Consider the following 16271-nt stretch of genomic DNA (forward strand, 5'->3'; position numbering starts at 1 on the left):
CTAGATCCTCATGTCCGTTGGAGATGGTAGGAAGACGAAAACGTCACGGCATCTTCCGTCAACTCCATGTCTTCTGGAAATAACCTCGGGGGGGACACCGCCAGTTCGTCGGGCAACTTGGCGGCGCGGACCCGCAATCCCTTAGACAGCGAGCATCCGCCTGACAAAAAGCACTCAAGAAAGAAAGAGATTGTTCCTCGTCAATCAACGGGGCGATGTCATTTCCCCGTAATAGTCACTGTGGCCATACTAAGCAGGGAATGGCTCTTTTCAGGGTGCGGTTGCGCTCGTGTGTCGGCCAGGAGCTCTGAACCTGGAATATTGAGAGAGATGTAATAGCGGATGACGATCGAAGTAGGTCTTTCGTGCGGCGCAGGTCGCCGTCAACTAGATGGGGATTCTCGCCTTGCAAGTGCTGACGGGTTAGCCCCCTATCTAGTGGGCAACTTTCCCACCGTGCACTTCCTTGGAGGCGTTAAAGAAGCTGATTGACCGGGGGTCAACCTTAGTTTCAGGTGTTGCCCATAGCACCGAGCAATCCCTATTCGAGAATCATGCCAACCTGTGGATTTGTACGACGGGGTCGTTTGCGGGGCTCAGAGGGGTGCTGCCATTGGTGTTGGCATATATATCGCATCGGCGATCCTAGTCAATCCTGAGCCGCCAGTAATTGCGGCACAGGAGAATGGTGGCCCAAAGTCGTTAGTTTGACGGAGTGGATGGCCCTGAAAGACATGCAGGGCGACGAGCAAGGAGAAGATCGAAGTTGGAACTTGAAAGGGATGGCACTTGTTTGTCACCAACGGGGATCCACCGTTGGAAAGCCCGGATATCACACTGTACTGTTCGCGCCATCGTACGAGTCCTATGGTGCAGTCCGCATTAGACGATATGGGATGGTCCACACTGTGATCAATCTTCTCACAGGACCCTCGTGGGATCATCCAGGATCATCTGTTTCATAAATCTCTGTTGTCCATGGGATCACAGATTTAATCAATTCGATCCGACTATTCCAACTTAGCCACAGCTCCCCGGAGTCACCCCTTCCCCCTTTTCGTGCGTTGTCAATTAACCCGGTCCATGCACTAGAGAGGCGTGCCGCCCAGCCGAACAGGACAGTCGAGTTGAGCGGACGATATCCAAACAGGGGCAATGGACGAGAAATGGGGGAAAGGGCAAAACAGCGGCAGCAAGCGGCAACGGATCGGCAGATCCACTCTCGCCTGGAGAAGTACCTCCTTAACCTAGTTGGGGATTTCATGCTGATTTAGTCCCTCTCACCAGCTAATAATAATGCGTGCTTTGGACATTAGACTTAATCTAAGTCTCTGACTGTCCGGTCGCAGCAGACAACCGTTACGTGTCATGCCTGTCTTGGGTAAAGATGCCGTTAGAACGTGCAGACCCAGGGCCGCCTTGACCGTGTTTCTCTGTGGTCTATTGACGGTGGTGGATCAAAAGGTCCGGATTATGGAATCAATATGGAAAGATGGAATGTGAGATGGGTGTGGAAGATGTATGCAAGCTGCAATACCACATTAACCCTCGTGGGAAATTCTCCATCTATTCGAGTCGGATGGAGCCGGTGGTGTCTGAAATAGATGAACGGTTTGGACGGGGTACGAATTGCCTGATTGATACTGATAGTCAGTACTCCATACGGAGTAGATAGTATAGTTCTGTCCAGGTTGATCACTGAATGTGCAGCCTCCAGACCTTCCTTGTCCATCCTGAGGTGTTCTCGACCAGAATCACGATCTGAAGCCACATGAATGAAACATTCTCACCGCCAAGATTGATATGCGGGTCTGTTTCCGTCCGTACAGCTTCAATTCTATATTCTAATCTAATTGTGTATCTATTATCTCACAATAAATATAGAGTAGAAGATAATATATACATTTATATATTTATATCAAAAAAATAAAATAGAGTATTAATGAATAGAGTATTCATATAAAATAAATAAACCATCGAAAAGACGGCATGAAGTACTAAGGAGACTACTGGACTGGTTCCATGGTACTCGTCCTGTCATCCAAGATCCATGCTGTATTTTTCCGTATTTTCCTGACCCACCTCAGGCTGCGAGTTCGGGCATTCCGTTCAGTCTAAACCCAGATCGGCTAGATCCATACACACCCGCTTCCTTCGTGACAATACCTGACATTCAATCTATCTTACTGTCCCCATACTAGAGTAGTATCGCATCCTTACCCCAAGTATCGCGTACTACCTAGTACTTCGTACTTCGTACTAAGGCCGGGTACTCTCACTCCCCCCTCCTCTTCCTCCTCCTCCTCCTCCTCCCGTTGTCCACTCTCTCTTTAGGTTTTCTCCTCGCTTCTCTCCACTCGCCATTCTAATCCACTCCTTCTACCTCCTGTTCTTGACATCTCTCTTTCTTTCTTCCTCCTCTCCTACTCTTCCCTTCAGAGTCGTCTATCTCACCCTCAACGGATCCCCAGGATCTTTGGATCCATCACCTTTCCCCTATCGACATCGTTGATTCGAATTCCCTTTTCTGGCCGCAGTCTATGGAACTCAACGTCTAGACTGGCATCCACGCTGCCTCGGCTTCTGCCACATTCCGGAACAGAAGATACGGTCACGACCCATTCCACGACGAGACGATTATCCACTGTACATAACCCGCGACGCCCTGGTCCGTTGGACGTGGTCTGCTCTCAGATCTTTCTCTCCGTTTGAGGAATAACACCCGACATTCCGGCATCAGACTTGACGGCATTCCGACCCACCGCAACATGCCTGTCCCCGTCGACCCCTTGGTCGCATTCACCCACCTCTCCGATAGCCTCCCCCTCTGGACCGCCCGGTTATCCGAGCTGAGCGCCCATACGACGGCTAAACATGTCGAGTATTCGGATGCGTTCAACCGACTGACGACCGTCAAGCCTCGCCGCCGTAAGAACAGCTCCGTCTGCTCTATCCACACCGACGATCTACAGACCGACGTTGAGCCCAGTAATCCCCGCAAGCGAAGCGCTGACGATGCACCCTCAATTGATTCCGGTGACCACCCGACGCTGGTGAGCCGCCGACACCGCCTGGTCATCCACTACGATGGCCACACTCAAAAGTCGCTGGAGGAGATGGTCCGTGACATTGGATCCGCGCGCAACAGCCTGCGTCGCTCCAAGATGTCGCAGCTGCCCCTGGAGGGCTTCCGCACCGGCATGCTCGGACACAGCTCCCGCCCCGGCTCTGCGATACCCTCGTTCGGTCAAGAAGACGACAAGGGCGGAGAAGATCAAATTCTGGCCAACATCCGCAGTGCCCGCTCTCGCCGTGGCCCGCCGCCGCCCAAAGTGTCCGCACCACCCCGGGAATCGGCCTTCGACGTGGCCGACAAACAGCTTGAACTGGCCCACGGCTTCTGCGAGTCAGCCGCGTACGCCTTCCTCCGAACGGGCGAATGTGCCACGGAACTCCGCGGCGTGGAGGACAAGTTCAAGGCTTTGCTCGAGATATCGCTAGCCGAAGTACGACGACTCCGGGCGGAGCAGCCTGAGAAAGACGAAGAGAAGCCAGTCGAGGAGCCCGCACCTTCCATCACAATTGCATCCGTGCCAGCCGACAAACCAGACGGGTCAACCGAAGACGCCATCGAAGTCGACGACGGGACAGAGTCCGTCGAGTCGCTGGACCTGACAGCGTTCCGGTCCACACGACGGATGATGCGTGGCTAGTGGTTCATCGTACATAACCTGCCATATTCTGCACAGATTGATATATTGGCAGATTCTCTCTGATTTAGCGTATCTTTTGTTAGCGATGATACCTGGACCAACTCTCCTTTCCATTAACTTTTTTTTTATTCCACTCTTGGTCATTACATCTACGGGCTTTGAGGTCCCTATCTTTCGTTTCGATTTTATTGGCTGTAATCGCCGGTCTAGTTTTCATTCATTTTTATCGGTCAGCTGTTGCTCGATCGCAGAGCATGGCGTTGGGGGTGTTTTATGATACATGATATTCTACTTTGTTTTTGTCTATACATAAATATTATTCAATGGACGATGATGATCCTACTCTACTTACTCTACTCTACCTTAGTTTGTTTACTAATTTCACAAATTTAAATAATAACTAGCAGCGTGAGTATCCATCCTATCCATATTAAACCCGACTCGGAGAATAACCAGAAAAAGAGAAGAAAAGAAAGCAGGAAGAAAGAATTGTACAACACCACATAAAGAATAAGAAAGGTTTGTAAAATAACATTGTCTATATAAAAGCGAACATGACACAAGTGCCCCCAAGTTGATGAGTTGTCAAACCAGGATCCCGCTGTGCTTGATCAGCATAGCGAATCGTAGGCAAGAAAGATAGCATGGATGGCACACACACACTGACACTTGACACACAAAACGACCACGGACCGTGTGTGGGACAACCAAACAATCAGACCAGAACAGAGTGAGTGATAGACAGCGGACAGCGGACGGGCGGGAAGATCACCCAACCAGATAAAATAAAATAGAATAAAATAACATCAAATAAACACAACCAAGCCAAGCCAAGCCAAGCCTGTCTGTCGTCGGACAATATCTTTTTCTTTTTATCATGTGGTTTGTATAACTAACTACGGAGTACGGAGTACCTAGTTAGTATATAACAAGCGAGGCAGTGTGTACAGTATAGTCTGTATGGTTTGGTAAGGTATGGTAAATAAAGCAGTGGGTGAATGAATACTAGACAAACAAACAAACAAACAACAAACACCATATACGAAAACGAAAGAAAAAATAAAAATAAAAATAAAACAGCCGGGAACCAGTTCCTGTTGGATGAGTTGTGGGTCCGCCAGCGTAGAGAGCTATTACTATTAGGTATGATTGGGGGTGTTGAGTGTTGTTGGCGTCGGGGGGAAGCGCTTCCGGGGCGTGATCGGTGGGTTTTGCCTGTTTGGGGTTGGTTTGATTTCACCTTTGGTTATGTTTTATTACGGATACTTGCGTGGTATTGATTAGATGTGTGGGTTTTGTTTGTTTTATTCTTGGTTGGAGGGTTAATGTTCTTTGATATTTATAATGTATACCATATATATATAGGTACCTAGGTAGTATATTAAATGTGTGGCATTGATTTATGGGATCATGATGGCTATTGGTATTACCCACCTTACACATAGACTCTCTTACCTAGATAGTATCATGGTCAAGTAGATCCTATCTCTTTTGCGAAGGTGCAGAGTACGGATACATATACTAACTATATGCTACACCGTACCAAGGCGAAGTATCAAACTAGCCCATAGACTGCATAAGAGCCATCCCAGTCTTCCAAGTTTCAATCCTTCATCATATTGACGTACTCTGGGTACGTAACCTGCCTATTTACCTTTTGCCTCAAGGCTAAACCATCCAGAATAGACGGACTATGCAGAATTACGAAGTAAACAACTCAACTCAGCCTACCTTGGTAGCTGGTACCTAGGTAAGGATCTGATGGATACTGATTGGTACCCTTTCTTAAAGGCATTGTAATTGCAAGGCTCACCACGGGCGGACGGGCCCACTCAACAATGAGATATATCATTCTGTCCACTCTCAGTCTGAGATTCGTCTACTCCGTGTTCCATGCCTGCTTACTCCGTACTTACTTGCATACATGCATTCCTGCATGCTGTATGCATGTTAATACTCCTTCCTTTCCATCTCTTTCCTAGGCAAGAAATCAATCCTCGGTTTGGGGCACCCTCCCTCTCTGTGTCAGTGGTAGGTAGATGGATGTCGACACCGGGCGAAGATAGACCGGAGAAAATAAAGTAAATGCCTGAAAGGCTTTGTTCAAAGTATTATTTCCCATAGCATGCTTGTATTTTTACGGAAAAAGAAAAAGATAGGGACCTAGTATATATCATTAGCTCTCATCCTTTAGACTATATATATAGTTCTCTCTTCACGATAAAGTTGTTTATGTAATAGAGAATCCCCAAATATCCACTTTCAGGAATTCGAGTCCCCAAAATCAGTAATGTTTACCAGTTTCCGTAGCATGTACCTCCTGAGCAGAAGAAAGACGCCCCTCAATATATGATCAACCCTCATAGCGGATGGTTAGTATTGTAGACACGAATCGGGTTGCCAATATACTGTCGCGGTGGAAGTCACCTGAGCGGAGGAAAATGGCAGAAGACTCATGGTTTTGAGGTGTGGATCCCGCATTCAGTCTTGACGAATGACAACCATCTTCTCAGTAAACCTTAGGTACCATCGTACTTCATCTATTCTGTGTTTTTAGTGTATTTTGATCATATATCATCCAAGGAATCGTCAATACCAACAACTGTCAGGGAACGCAAAGAAGTCCAAGTCGTTCAATGGCATGAGCTGCGACAGAGGAAAGGGCACGTACTTGGAAGTAGACGATGAATCCAGCTAATCCTCGAACGCCCCAAGTATTGGACCACGCCTGTCAGAGCTACATGCATCATGGCCTGTGAAGGAGAACACATACAACTTCCGCCATCAAAGGTCCTCAGCTCTCCCAATTTCGTTGTCCAAGACTCGTCTTTCTTCTAGAAATGGGTTCAACTACCCTCACCAAGTGAAGTGCTGGCGCGCGCTAAGGCGCAGCATTACGCCGGAATGTATCCAGACCCAAGGAGAGTCCATTTGGAAGCCCCATATGTTCGACCGCCACCTGTTGTTTTCGAGGAGATGGGCCTTTTTGTCAAGTGGGAAACTCTGTCAAGATATCCGAAGCTCAGTGCCTATATGCCATTCGTCGATTTGTTAAAGGCGATGTACCTGTGCCCGAAGTATATGGCTGGCGCACCGACGGAGATTTAAGATACATTTACATGGAGTATGTGAAGGGAACACATCTTGACCGAGTATGGTCAACCATGCGACATGAGGACAAAGTTGTCATCTGTCGCGAACTCAGGACAATCTTCCAGCGCCTACGCCAGGTCGAACAGGACCCAGAGGACCTATTCATAGGTGCGAATATCCTGCGTACCCTGTGGATAACTGATTGCCGTGAGCTAATCATTCTGCTGTAGGCAACATTACGAGAGGACCTCTTTGCGATTGAGTAATTAACGTGAGCTATATGCATGAAGCAGGACCGTTCACTACCGTTCGCGACTTTCATGACTGGTTTACATTTCTTTGCCGAAGACCCATGCCAGATCCGTACTCCGTTCCAGTGGAACCATTTCGCTATGACCTCCCGGACGACTGTGCAATTAAGTTCACTCATGGTGATCTCCATCCCAGTAATATCATTGTTATCCGCTCCGCCCCTCATCATACCCTGGCGATTATCGACTGGGAGCAATCTGGTCTGCTTCCCGAATACTGGGAATCCTGCAAGGCGCAATATACCTATTTTAGAACCAAGGATTGGTCGACGACCTATCTGCCCATGATCTTGGTTCAGTTTGCTAGTACTTGGGGTCCATGGGACTACTACACGATGTCAATGGGACCTTAAGTCATTACTTACACACTGTTAGATATCCTTCCTCGCGGCCTACCGCCACTGATTAGTAGTCGAGTACAGGAACTTCTGTCAGCCGTGAAAGATTGTATTCATTAGACCGGTTACCACAGATTGGTATGATGCTTCACATTTTTGATATGTTCACAGCAGTCTCGGGGCGCTCTCCATAATTAATCCAGCACTACTCGGGACCAAGCCCTCGACAACAAGTCTCTCGACATAGTCTCGCATCCAGTTCTGGCAGTTTAGCGCCTATAACACTTATCAGTATACATGTCTACCTATTCCAACAGTGACACCAGCTTACCAATGAACCAAAAGGATTAGGACTAGGTCCCGGAGGCGACACAACCGTCGCCACCGACTCCAAACGATCACGAGCAATCGTATCAGTAGATGGCTCTCCATTCCCAACAGTATCTCTGATGTACTGGGCATTGACCTGTACAAGTGTAACAACCTGGTACTTCCGATCTTCGAACTCAAAATCGTAGTTCCGCTTGAACTCAAGGAAGAAGCCCGTGGCGGGGTTTCCGGTTACGTGGATAATATTTCCCTTCTTGCCTGTAGCTGCATCGCCGGTAGGGATGAAGACGGCTTGGTGGGCTGGTTTGGGGCCGTTGGAGAATACAGCTAGGTAGATTGTGCGAGACATTGTGTTTGGATTGTATTGTGGAGTGAGACAGGCTGGTGGGAAGGTTGGAGTGGGATGGTTGTAGATGTTGAGGGTTTGTAAATGTTAACTGTTTGTAGGGATGACGGTTTGTAGATGTTGACAGTTTGTAGATATTGACAGTTTGTAGATATTGGAAGAAGTTGGACTTCAGGATACAATCGAAAACTGCTACCGACGAGAAATCTCGTATGTCCTTCCCTGTCTCTGAAAATCTTTTGAGTTGATAAATTAGATATCACAGGTTATATCATAGATAGTTCATCATAACCACCTTGCTGGTAAGAGTGATATCCAATAAACTGTGTATCTGTACATCTAGATATCAGTGCATCCACAGGAAAACAGTGAAAGGTTTGTAGAAATATAAGTGAATAAGCTACAAAGTATCACAAGTGGATAATGTATAGAGTAACAAAGGTGAGAAGGTTTCAGAAACCAAAGTGTTATAGATGTTGGAGTACCAATGGAGGATGCTAGCGGGTGAGAATCTTATTATATGCCATGCATGTCCTTCTTTTTTTTTTTTGGGGAAGACTTTGGATTTTGGGAATTGGATAGCTGGGTCATGTCATATATAGCTCATTACACTACTTATCTACTGGGAAGAGTTGTATCAAACAAAGTTTGTATCCGCGCGGATGTGGAGGGGCATAGTGGAAAGTCTATAGAAACCGAAGAGTTGAGATAGTTACGGAACGATAGAAAATACTAGCAGGTGCCAATATTGTTGTACGCATGTCTTTCCTGACTATCAGGGAAGACTGAACTTCCGGATTGGAAATCAAGTTTCATATTAAACGGATACTAAACATCATTACACCATATCCTATTGAATAACTACTGGCAAGAGTAATATCCAACACCGAGTATCACTGCATACGCCAATCCGTGGTCATTCCAGTACATACAATGTCATCTGAAAATCAAGCAAACAAGCAAGCGGATATCGGTAACATGACTATCCATACATCATCCAGCAAAAAGTCTAACTAACCCTAGCAGGGTGGCCTGCCACGCCACGAAATACCTGTCTAGCTATGATACACACTGAATCTTTAATAAGAAAGAAAAAGTAAGAAGAAGAGGAAGGAGAAGAAGAAGAAGAAGAAGAAGAAGAAGAAGGTCGTCTTAAGGTTTGACCGTCCTCCCACGCTGGCAATTTAAGGCGCAGGGGCCGCGACGGGGGCCGCGACGGGAGCCGGCGACGAGCCTGACCCCGCATACATGAAGAAGAAGAACCCGCCTGCGATGACCGCGGCGATGATGAGCTTCGACTTGCCCGAGTTGTTGGCCAACTGCAGGCGCAGGTCGGAGATGAACGAGTTGATGCCGGCGGCTCCGAGCTTGTAGTAGGCCAATCCGACGAGGGCGATGCCGTAGCCGAGGAACTGCTGGCTCGTGACGGGGTCGCCGAAGATGAGGATGGAGGCGACCACGAGCAGGATGTCTTTCAGGATACCGGCCATGGTCAGGACCACCGCGGAGGTTTTGCCGATCTATGTCATATTAGCGAAACTGGGGGGCATGATGCGGGGAAGAAGAGCGTACCAGCAACACGACGGAAACGTTGAGGAGGAAGGCAACGAGGGCGTTGGCGATGAGGGTCGAGATGCCCAGAGTGTAGATGTCGGTCATGGTCATGCGGGGGATTTCAGTAAAGAGCGTCACGACACCGTTGAAGAAGGCGCAGGCGGGCGCATAGTAGTAGAGCGAGACCAGCGCGTCCATCTTGAATTCGGCGGAGCTGAGGAGACGCTGGACCATGACGAGACGCAGCGCCTCGAAGATGATGCCACCGATCTGGACTGCACGCTGTTAGTTGTGAACCGACCCACTCCGGATGAATAGGACGTACCGAGGAATCCGAACATGTCAAACTTGATCTCGCCGAACGAGGCGATCATGATACCGACGACAATGAGAGCGACATTGCCCAGGACCTTGAAGTTGACCGGGGCCATGCCGAAGGACCAAGTCGCCACCAGGGTGACCACCACGTTGGTGGCCTGCAAACCAGTCAGTCTGACGGACAGCCAATTTCCGAATTGTAATGGCTTACCTTGAGCATCTGGATGAACGACACACTCAGGTAGAGATAGGCAAGGTTACCGCAGATCAGACTCAAGCTGAACATGATACCGATCGGCAGGATGGCCCTCCTGTAGTCCCGAGATTAGCATTTCGCATTCGTATGCAAGGGCGGTATTCCACTCACGCGTAGGTCCGCGGAGTCATCGGGACCTTGTGTCGCGAGTCCAGGATATGGGTGAAACGGGCCAGGATCTGGGTCATGGCCGTCGAGAAAGCCATGTGCCATGTCGTAAGGAAGAGGGCTATTATTATCAGTATGAGGTTCTGGGCGATTCTGCGACGGATCGAAGACGGGCGGAGGGAAACTCACGAAAGTCTGCGGATATTCTAGTTAGCGATCAAACCCCTGCGACCAGGGGAAACGGATTGAAATCCGGGCAATACTCACTGAAATTGGCGGCCGAAAGAACCCATTTGTTAAACAGAATGACACTGCCACTCAACGTGATCCACAGACTAGATTCTGTCAGTCTTGTATTTCGTCCAGGGGGGACTGAGGGAAGCGCACCCAATGTAGACCGCGGGATGAATGTTCAAGTCCTTCGACTCGGAGTTGGCGGCATTTCCGCTTTCTAATTTCCGTTCGTCTTGCGACGTGCGATCGTTTGCCATGATGACGGATTAGGTGGAAGATGTGACGGGAAAGACTGTGAGGGAGTGGGGGGATGAAGGACGGGGGGGAAGGGATGGGTAGAGAGTGAGGTTGAAGAAAGGAAGAAAACGGGAAGAAGAGAGGGGGAAAAAGAAAGGGAAAAAAAAAAAAAATTAAGAAAGGAAAAAGATAGGGCGATAAGAGGCGGCCAGAGATCCCGTGGTCGGCGTGATCAAGGGCCTTTCTTACACGTAAACCACCAGCCATCGGGTCCAATGGGGTGGAACAATCCCCTGGGCGATCGTCCACTCCCGCCCCACGGTGGATCCTTGACCCCTATTTCGATTTCCAGAATGAAACCCATTTAAACTCTGGGTGTGGTAGAGCGTGTTAGAGCCTTAGTGGAAACGAGAAAAAACTGACAGACTATGTGGGGATGTCGAATTACCTTTTAATTGCAGAGCAGGGCTCTTATGCACGCTATATCCGACCAGCCCTGGAACTACATGCGACTCGCACTGGTGGACAGTGGATGAGAAGAAGGTTTTGCTAAGTTTTCCTGGCGTTGATTGATGGAAGATGATGTAATCTAATGCCTGGAATGGAAAGTTTGATGTAGGCTTCCGGGTGTGCCGTAGGTATTGTCTCAACTTTGCGACACGGTCAATGGTATGGACGTAGATCCTCTGCAGTCGGTGTTGGCTTCGCATCAACCTCCGACCTATGGAGATACCTGAGGTAGACAGAAAGGCAACCATACCACAGCCGGCTGACTGTATGAATTGCGTGTTGACTGGCACAAGGTGAAGTTGGCAATAGTCACTAGTCATCCATGACGCCATCAGAACGAGTTCTTCGCAAAGATAGATGATGAGTAGGGATAAGGAAACTCTCTACCTTGATAGGATCTGTCAGGGACCAGAGAGGGTGGCGAGGGGCATCAACAATGCCGAGTATGAAACATACGGAGGTGATCAGCTGGCTCAATCGCCTGGAGTCTACTTCCGAAAGCCTGAAGCTATGACATGTTGCATGATCCTTGGATGTGTCAAGGCGAACAGAGGAAGTGGTGGGGATAAGTGTTTTGGCAACCCCACGTACCTGTCCCACCAGGCCAGACCCAAGGTCGGCATACTGATCAATTTCCCCATATATGAACAGGTTCAAGAGCCCTCCCCGTATACGTACTGCGGTGACCACCGGAGTAGACGTGTCAAACCCTATGAGGACGCGTTCATTTCAATCCAGTCTCTATCGTCAATTGTACCCCGAACTGGCTCGTCGACACCTGGAGACAATTCTTCCAAGTTACTATCAGTTAGATTCACAATTCTCAAACGAGATTGTACGTAGTGGCCGCACACAGCGGAGGTCTCCGGTCAGCACCGATCGACACCATCCTCCCCCCGCACCGCTCATCTTCCGCCGATGCGGTAGAATGCCGCCCGAAGCTACTCGGAAATTTGGACCGCCCCAGGCTGGACTACTGCTCGGAAGTATTTTGCCCGTCGGCTGTCGCGGGGGCTGTCCGAACGGTGGATTTGAGGCTAGGGGAATTCCGAGAGCCGGCGCAGCATGTTGTGAAACGCGCACGGACTCGTGGGTTGGGGTTTCTTTTGTGCTGTGAAGCGAGTTAGGTAATGGGGAGCGAGTTATGCTTTTCTCGTTGGTTTATATAAGGTCGTTCGTGCGAGGTCACAGTAAGACACACTTTTGTGGCATGGTTCGTGGGGGATTGTCTGACGATTGTGCGATCGTGGGTCTTGGTCACGGTTGCACGCCTGTCGTGACTGACTAGGGTACAGTCACACCTGGCGAGGTCTGGCCTCGATAGAGAATATACCGTGCCGGACGGGAATCAACCCTAGAGTCATAACGGGTCATTGTTCTTGGCGGGTGAAGATCATTAACCATGCCATGCGATGTTCTGCAAAGGTTTAGAACAATGGAGATATCAACCTCGTGACCCTGTCTGGGGCAACGCGAGATACAGCAGCCTGGGCAGTTATGTCAATATTCAGTCGGCTGGATGGGTCTCCCGTCGTTGCGTGTGTTGCACGAAGATACGACAACTCGAAATGCATTTAGGCTTTTTGGTAACTCAGATGCGCTCGGCAAGGATCGGTGCCAGCATTACGATCCGGTGTCACTCGGGGATATGCGATATGCATATTGACTTACCACAGGAGTAATTGTTCCAGGGACGCCTCCATCCCCTGCAACATGGCCCCATCCCAATCGGATTCCGGGGATGAACATGTTGGAACCTGATGGAGGTCTGACAGGACATGAGTGATCACCGCACCATAACCATCTTAATGAGAAGTTTTGGCGTACGTTTGGGCCCAAATCGCCTTTTGCTGACGACTCTGCGGCATAGATAACAGGCTGGTCAGCCGTTTGCCTGTGGATACCTCGTATGGCTAGGCATAAATGATGCCCCATTGTTCTAGAGAAAACGTTTTGCGGCGAATTCCCCCACATTGAGGGGAGAGCCCTGTTGCAATCCTAGCCTCATTATGCGGTTTAGCTAAGAGGCGAGCGTTTCCACAACCGACTTATTCTGATCCGACCTGCGTCTCAGTGGACCATCGCGACACAGCCTCTGGTGAAACACACGCTCTTGCAGTATTCTGGCCATGCAAATAATGGAGTTCTAGCGGAGAGACCGATATAGGAGACATCATGTACCAGGCTGTCAAGCAATAGGCAGAAAAGGAGTATAGCGATGTTTAATCCAATTCGCCACCTCTTGCAAGACTTGCCGACTATTGGGGGCTCAGAAATATGCTCAGATACCGACATGCAGCATATATGCAAACCCGTGCGTTTCAAAACCGGATTGACTTTTCGACCCGAGGAGTCATCAATCCGTAACTTGGACGTTGGTATTGGAATTGATCACACCTAAACTGCTAAAATTATCGGATGTCGAACGTGAATCATTGACCTCCATCAGATAATCGCAGGCGCGTTGACAGTTCCGACGAATAGACAGACGTCATGAGGCACCTTTTCCTTGCCTACCTAGCCTTGTTCCGTCGCACGTCCGTGAGCCGTCCAAGCTTGGGCTTGTCTGAGCAGAACGCCGTAGAATTCCTTATCCGTGCTCACGATGACGAAGTGGGGTCATTGATATCTACCGGTATAGTACTCACTACATATATACAGTTGTGTAGGAAGGGCGAGTCCTTCGATGGCGCTGGTACCTCACTTTTCTTGCAAGTCCACCACTCTAGGTATTGGGCACGCATCCTGTCAGCCTCGGGATACGTTCCAGGCTATACAGGGTCTCTCTATCAACCATGTCGCCGTAAGTGTTTCCTGCGGTGGCGTATGCCTCATATGGCCCGCTGACCATATTCCAAGTGACGGAGCAGCCTCTAAGCGGCCTCCAAAGCTACGATCGGCCTGCAACGAGTGCCACGCAGCCAAGGTGATTAGCATGGCCCTCCCCTTTCCCTTGGTAGGAACAAACTCATCGATCGTTTGGCAGGTCCGGTGTTCTGGGGAGAAAACAGGCTGCCAACGCTGCGCGAATCTGAACCTAGGATGTATCTTTGCCATTTCAAGGATAGGAAAAGTCCCAGGGAAACGAAGCAAGGCAAATCGGGCAGCAGCAGCAGCAGCAGCAGCAGCAGCGGCGGCGGCGGCGTCTTCATCAACTTCAACCCTAGCTTCGAATTCGACGGGTTCCATAAGTAGCTCCACGGCTTCTTTGATGTCACCAGAGATCACCGTCAATGAACTCCATTCATCACATGCTAGGAGGTGGTCGGAAAGCCATGTGTCTGATGTGGCAATCAGCGGGGTACAATATGGTGCCCACGAAACAGATATGAATTCAAGAGTAATCCAAATGCCAACCCATGTCTGTTCTGTCGACCAGCCATTACATTCGGAAGGCTACAGTCGACCAGAATCCTTGATTATGCCCGACGGCTTACATGGATCTTATACTGGAATCACAGAGCCAGCTTCGAATGACATAGACATGGCGCTCGCTCAAATGAACGACAACAGTTGGAACGCAAAGATAGAACCACCCACCCGTGTCATGTTGTCTCCCGCCTTAACGAGTCCTGTGAACGATGGATATTGGGCGCACGGTTGTCAGAGGAACTACACTGTGAAGACCGAAGGGGAAGAGTTCAGCAACACCGACGGTACAGGAGGGCATATCGCCGACACTTCCGGCATTCCAGTGGGCCAAGCATCTACGCCTCCTGTTCCACAGCTGATGACACCCCCGGAGTTGTTCCTCGACGAGAATTCATACCCAATGGGTGTCATGGATCCATTGACGCCAGGAAGTATTTGCACGTTGTACCTCCACCTCATCCAAAACATCGAGAGAACGATTCAGATCGGGCGGCAACAGAGCAAGAGTGGGCATACAGTTGATTCGGTGCTGGCGGCCAACCAACAGTTTCTGACGACGCTGCTGCAAATCACAGTGAATCCCAATTTTGGGCAGGTATATGATGATCACTTGCTATTCTTCGTCGCCTTCAACAAAATCCTCGATCTGTTCAGCTTTGGCTACCGAGACTTCATAATGCGACTAGACGCGCACGAATCCGTGGGCTGCTCGGATCGATTGATACGTTTCGGAGTCTTCGAGATCGATTTCGTTGAGCAAAAGATCATTTGCCGTAGCATCTTAATGCGAGAATTGAAACGCGCCAGCACGTGTTTGTCGAGGATGGTGGATGCCCTGGGTAAAGTAGATCCACGGTGCGGAATGGGAAGGCATGAGAACCTCTGCAGGGAGATGGACTTGCGTCTTGAACAGTTGATGTGTGCCCTGGAGGAAACATTGGCGAGATGACCGGACCACCACCCACAAGCTGATTGTACATGGAAGAAATTATGAGAAGGATGGTACATATGTTGTTGTTTTGAACTGGGCAATATCACAGCAGGAAGTTTGGGCTTCATCCGGCCGGATTAACAAGCCATTGGCCCCGTGCCAAACCTTCTCGACTGGTTGAGGGGTAACCACCTGAGCTGATGTTCATAATGCCGACTAGACTGGCGAGCTGCTTGTCACGATCAGCGTTTGAGAAGTTTCGGAAAGATTGAGGCTTTCTGATATCCTATACTGGAAGGAAACCATGGTCTATGCGCTGAAGCTTTGGTTAGCGGGGATGTTTGGGACGGGTTTAGTATTGATAATTGATTGTTTTCCATCTCATTTCATTGTATTCCTTTCTGTCTTTCTTTCTCTTGTACTGTTTCATAGTTGTAAAGCCTGAAAGTGTAATAAGCCAACACCAAGAAATAAGATGATGTGTGGTTGAGAAAACAACGTCCTGTCAAATAGTGGGTGGGGCACACGTGATGTCATGCGCCATGTCCCCCGTGCAGCCATTTATTTCCGCAAGATCTCGATTGCCATGACCCCAGAACATCTTGTAGATTGCTGTCTAT

General features: G+C 49.2%; 5 protein-coding genes across 5 annotated transcripts; 3 read left to right on the forward strand and 2 right to left on the reverse strand.

Moving 5' to 3' along the window:
- Positions 1-2323: 2323 nt before the first annotated feature.
- Positions 2324-4056, forward strand: P168DRAFT_290871 (uncharacterized protein). Its single transcript, XM_024837309.1, has one exon. The coding sequence runs from the start codon at positions 2769-2771 to the stop codon at positions 3711-3713; it is 945 nt and encodes a 314-aa protein (XP_024692326.1). The 5' UTR covers positions 2324-2768; the 3' UTR covers positions 3714-4056.
- Positions 4057-6461: 2405 nt separating this feature from the next.
- On the forward strand, positions 6462-7470 carry P168DRAFT_297621 (uncharacterized protein; the record flags this gene model as incomplete). The annotated part of the gene is made up of 4 exons (XM_024838193.1): positions 6462-6538; positions 6578-6619; positions 6652-7013; positions 7070-7470. 4 exons carry the CDS (start codon positions 6462-6464, stop codon positions 7468-7470), a joined length of 882 nt encoding a protein of 293 aa, XP_024692327.1.
- Positions 7471-7620: 150 nt separating this feature from the next.
- On the reverse strand, positions 7621-8134 carry P168DRAFT_327777 (uncharacterized protein; the record flags this gene model as incomplete). Its single annotated transcript, XM_024841279.1, has 2 exons — positions 7621-7731; positions 7787-8134. The coding sequence occupies 2 exons, from the start codon at positions 8132-8134 to the stop codon at positions 7621-7623; spliced, it is 459 nt and encodes a 152-aa protein (XP_024692328.1).
- Positions 8135-9315: 1181 nt separating this feature from the next.
- On the reverse strand, positions 9316-10858 carry P168DRAFT_282451 (TPT-domain-containing protein; the record flags this gene model as incomplete). The annotated part of the gene is made up of 8 exons (XM_024835986.1): positions 9316-9651; positions 9704-9960; positions 10011-10161; positions 10215-10314; positions 10371-10488; positions 10557-10562; positions 10635-10702; positions 10755-10858. The coding sequence occupies 8 exons, from the start codon at positions 10856-10858 to the stop codon at positions 9316-9318; spliced, it is 1140 nt and encodes a 379-aa protein (XP_024692329.1).
- A 2981-nt stretch (positions 10859-13839) lies between these two features.
- On the forward strand, positions 13840-15836 carry P168DRAFT_168130 (Zn(II)2Cys6 transcription factor domain-containing protein). Its single transcript, XM_024832879.1, has 2 exons — positions 13840-14274; positions 14335-15836. Exons 1-2 carry the CDS (start codon positions 14035-14037, stop codon positions 15667-15669), a joined length of 1575 nt encoding a protein of 524 aa, XP_024692330.1. The 5' UTR covers positions 13840-14034; the 3' UTR covers positions 15670-15836.
- Positions 15837-16271: the final 435 nt, after the last annotated feature.

Source organism: Aspergillus campestris, assembly GCF_002847485.1.
Source record: "Aspergillus campestris IBT 28561 chromosome Unknown P168scaffold_7, whole genome shotgun sequence".
Lineage (NCBI taxonomy): Eukaryota > Fungi > Ascomycota > Eurotiomycetes > Eurotiales > Aspergillaceae > Aspergillus > Aspergillus campestris.

Coding starts and splice junctions, on each gene's coding strand:
- P168DRAFT_290871 (XM_024837309.1), top strand. CDS start 2,769: ATGCCTGTCCCCGTCGACCCCTTGGTCGCATTCACCCACCTCTCCGAT.
- P168DRAFT_168130 (XM_024832879.1), top strand. CDS start 14,035: ATGGCGCTGGTACCTCACTTTTCTTGCAAGTCCACCACTCTAGGTATT. Junction 14,275..14,334: donor ACGAGTGCCACGCAGCCAAG/GTGATTAGCATG, acceptor ATCGTTTGGCAG/GTCCGGTGTTCTGGGGAGAA.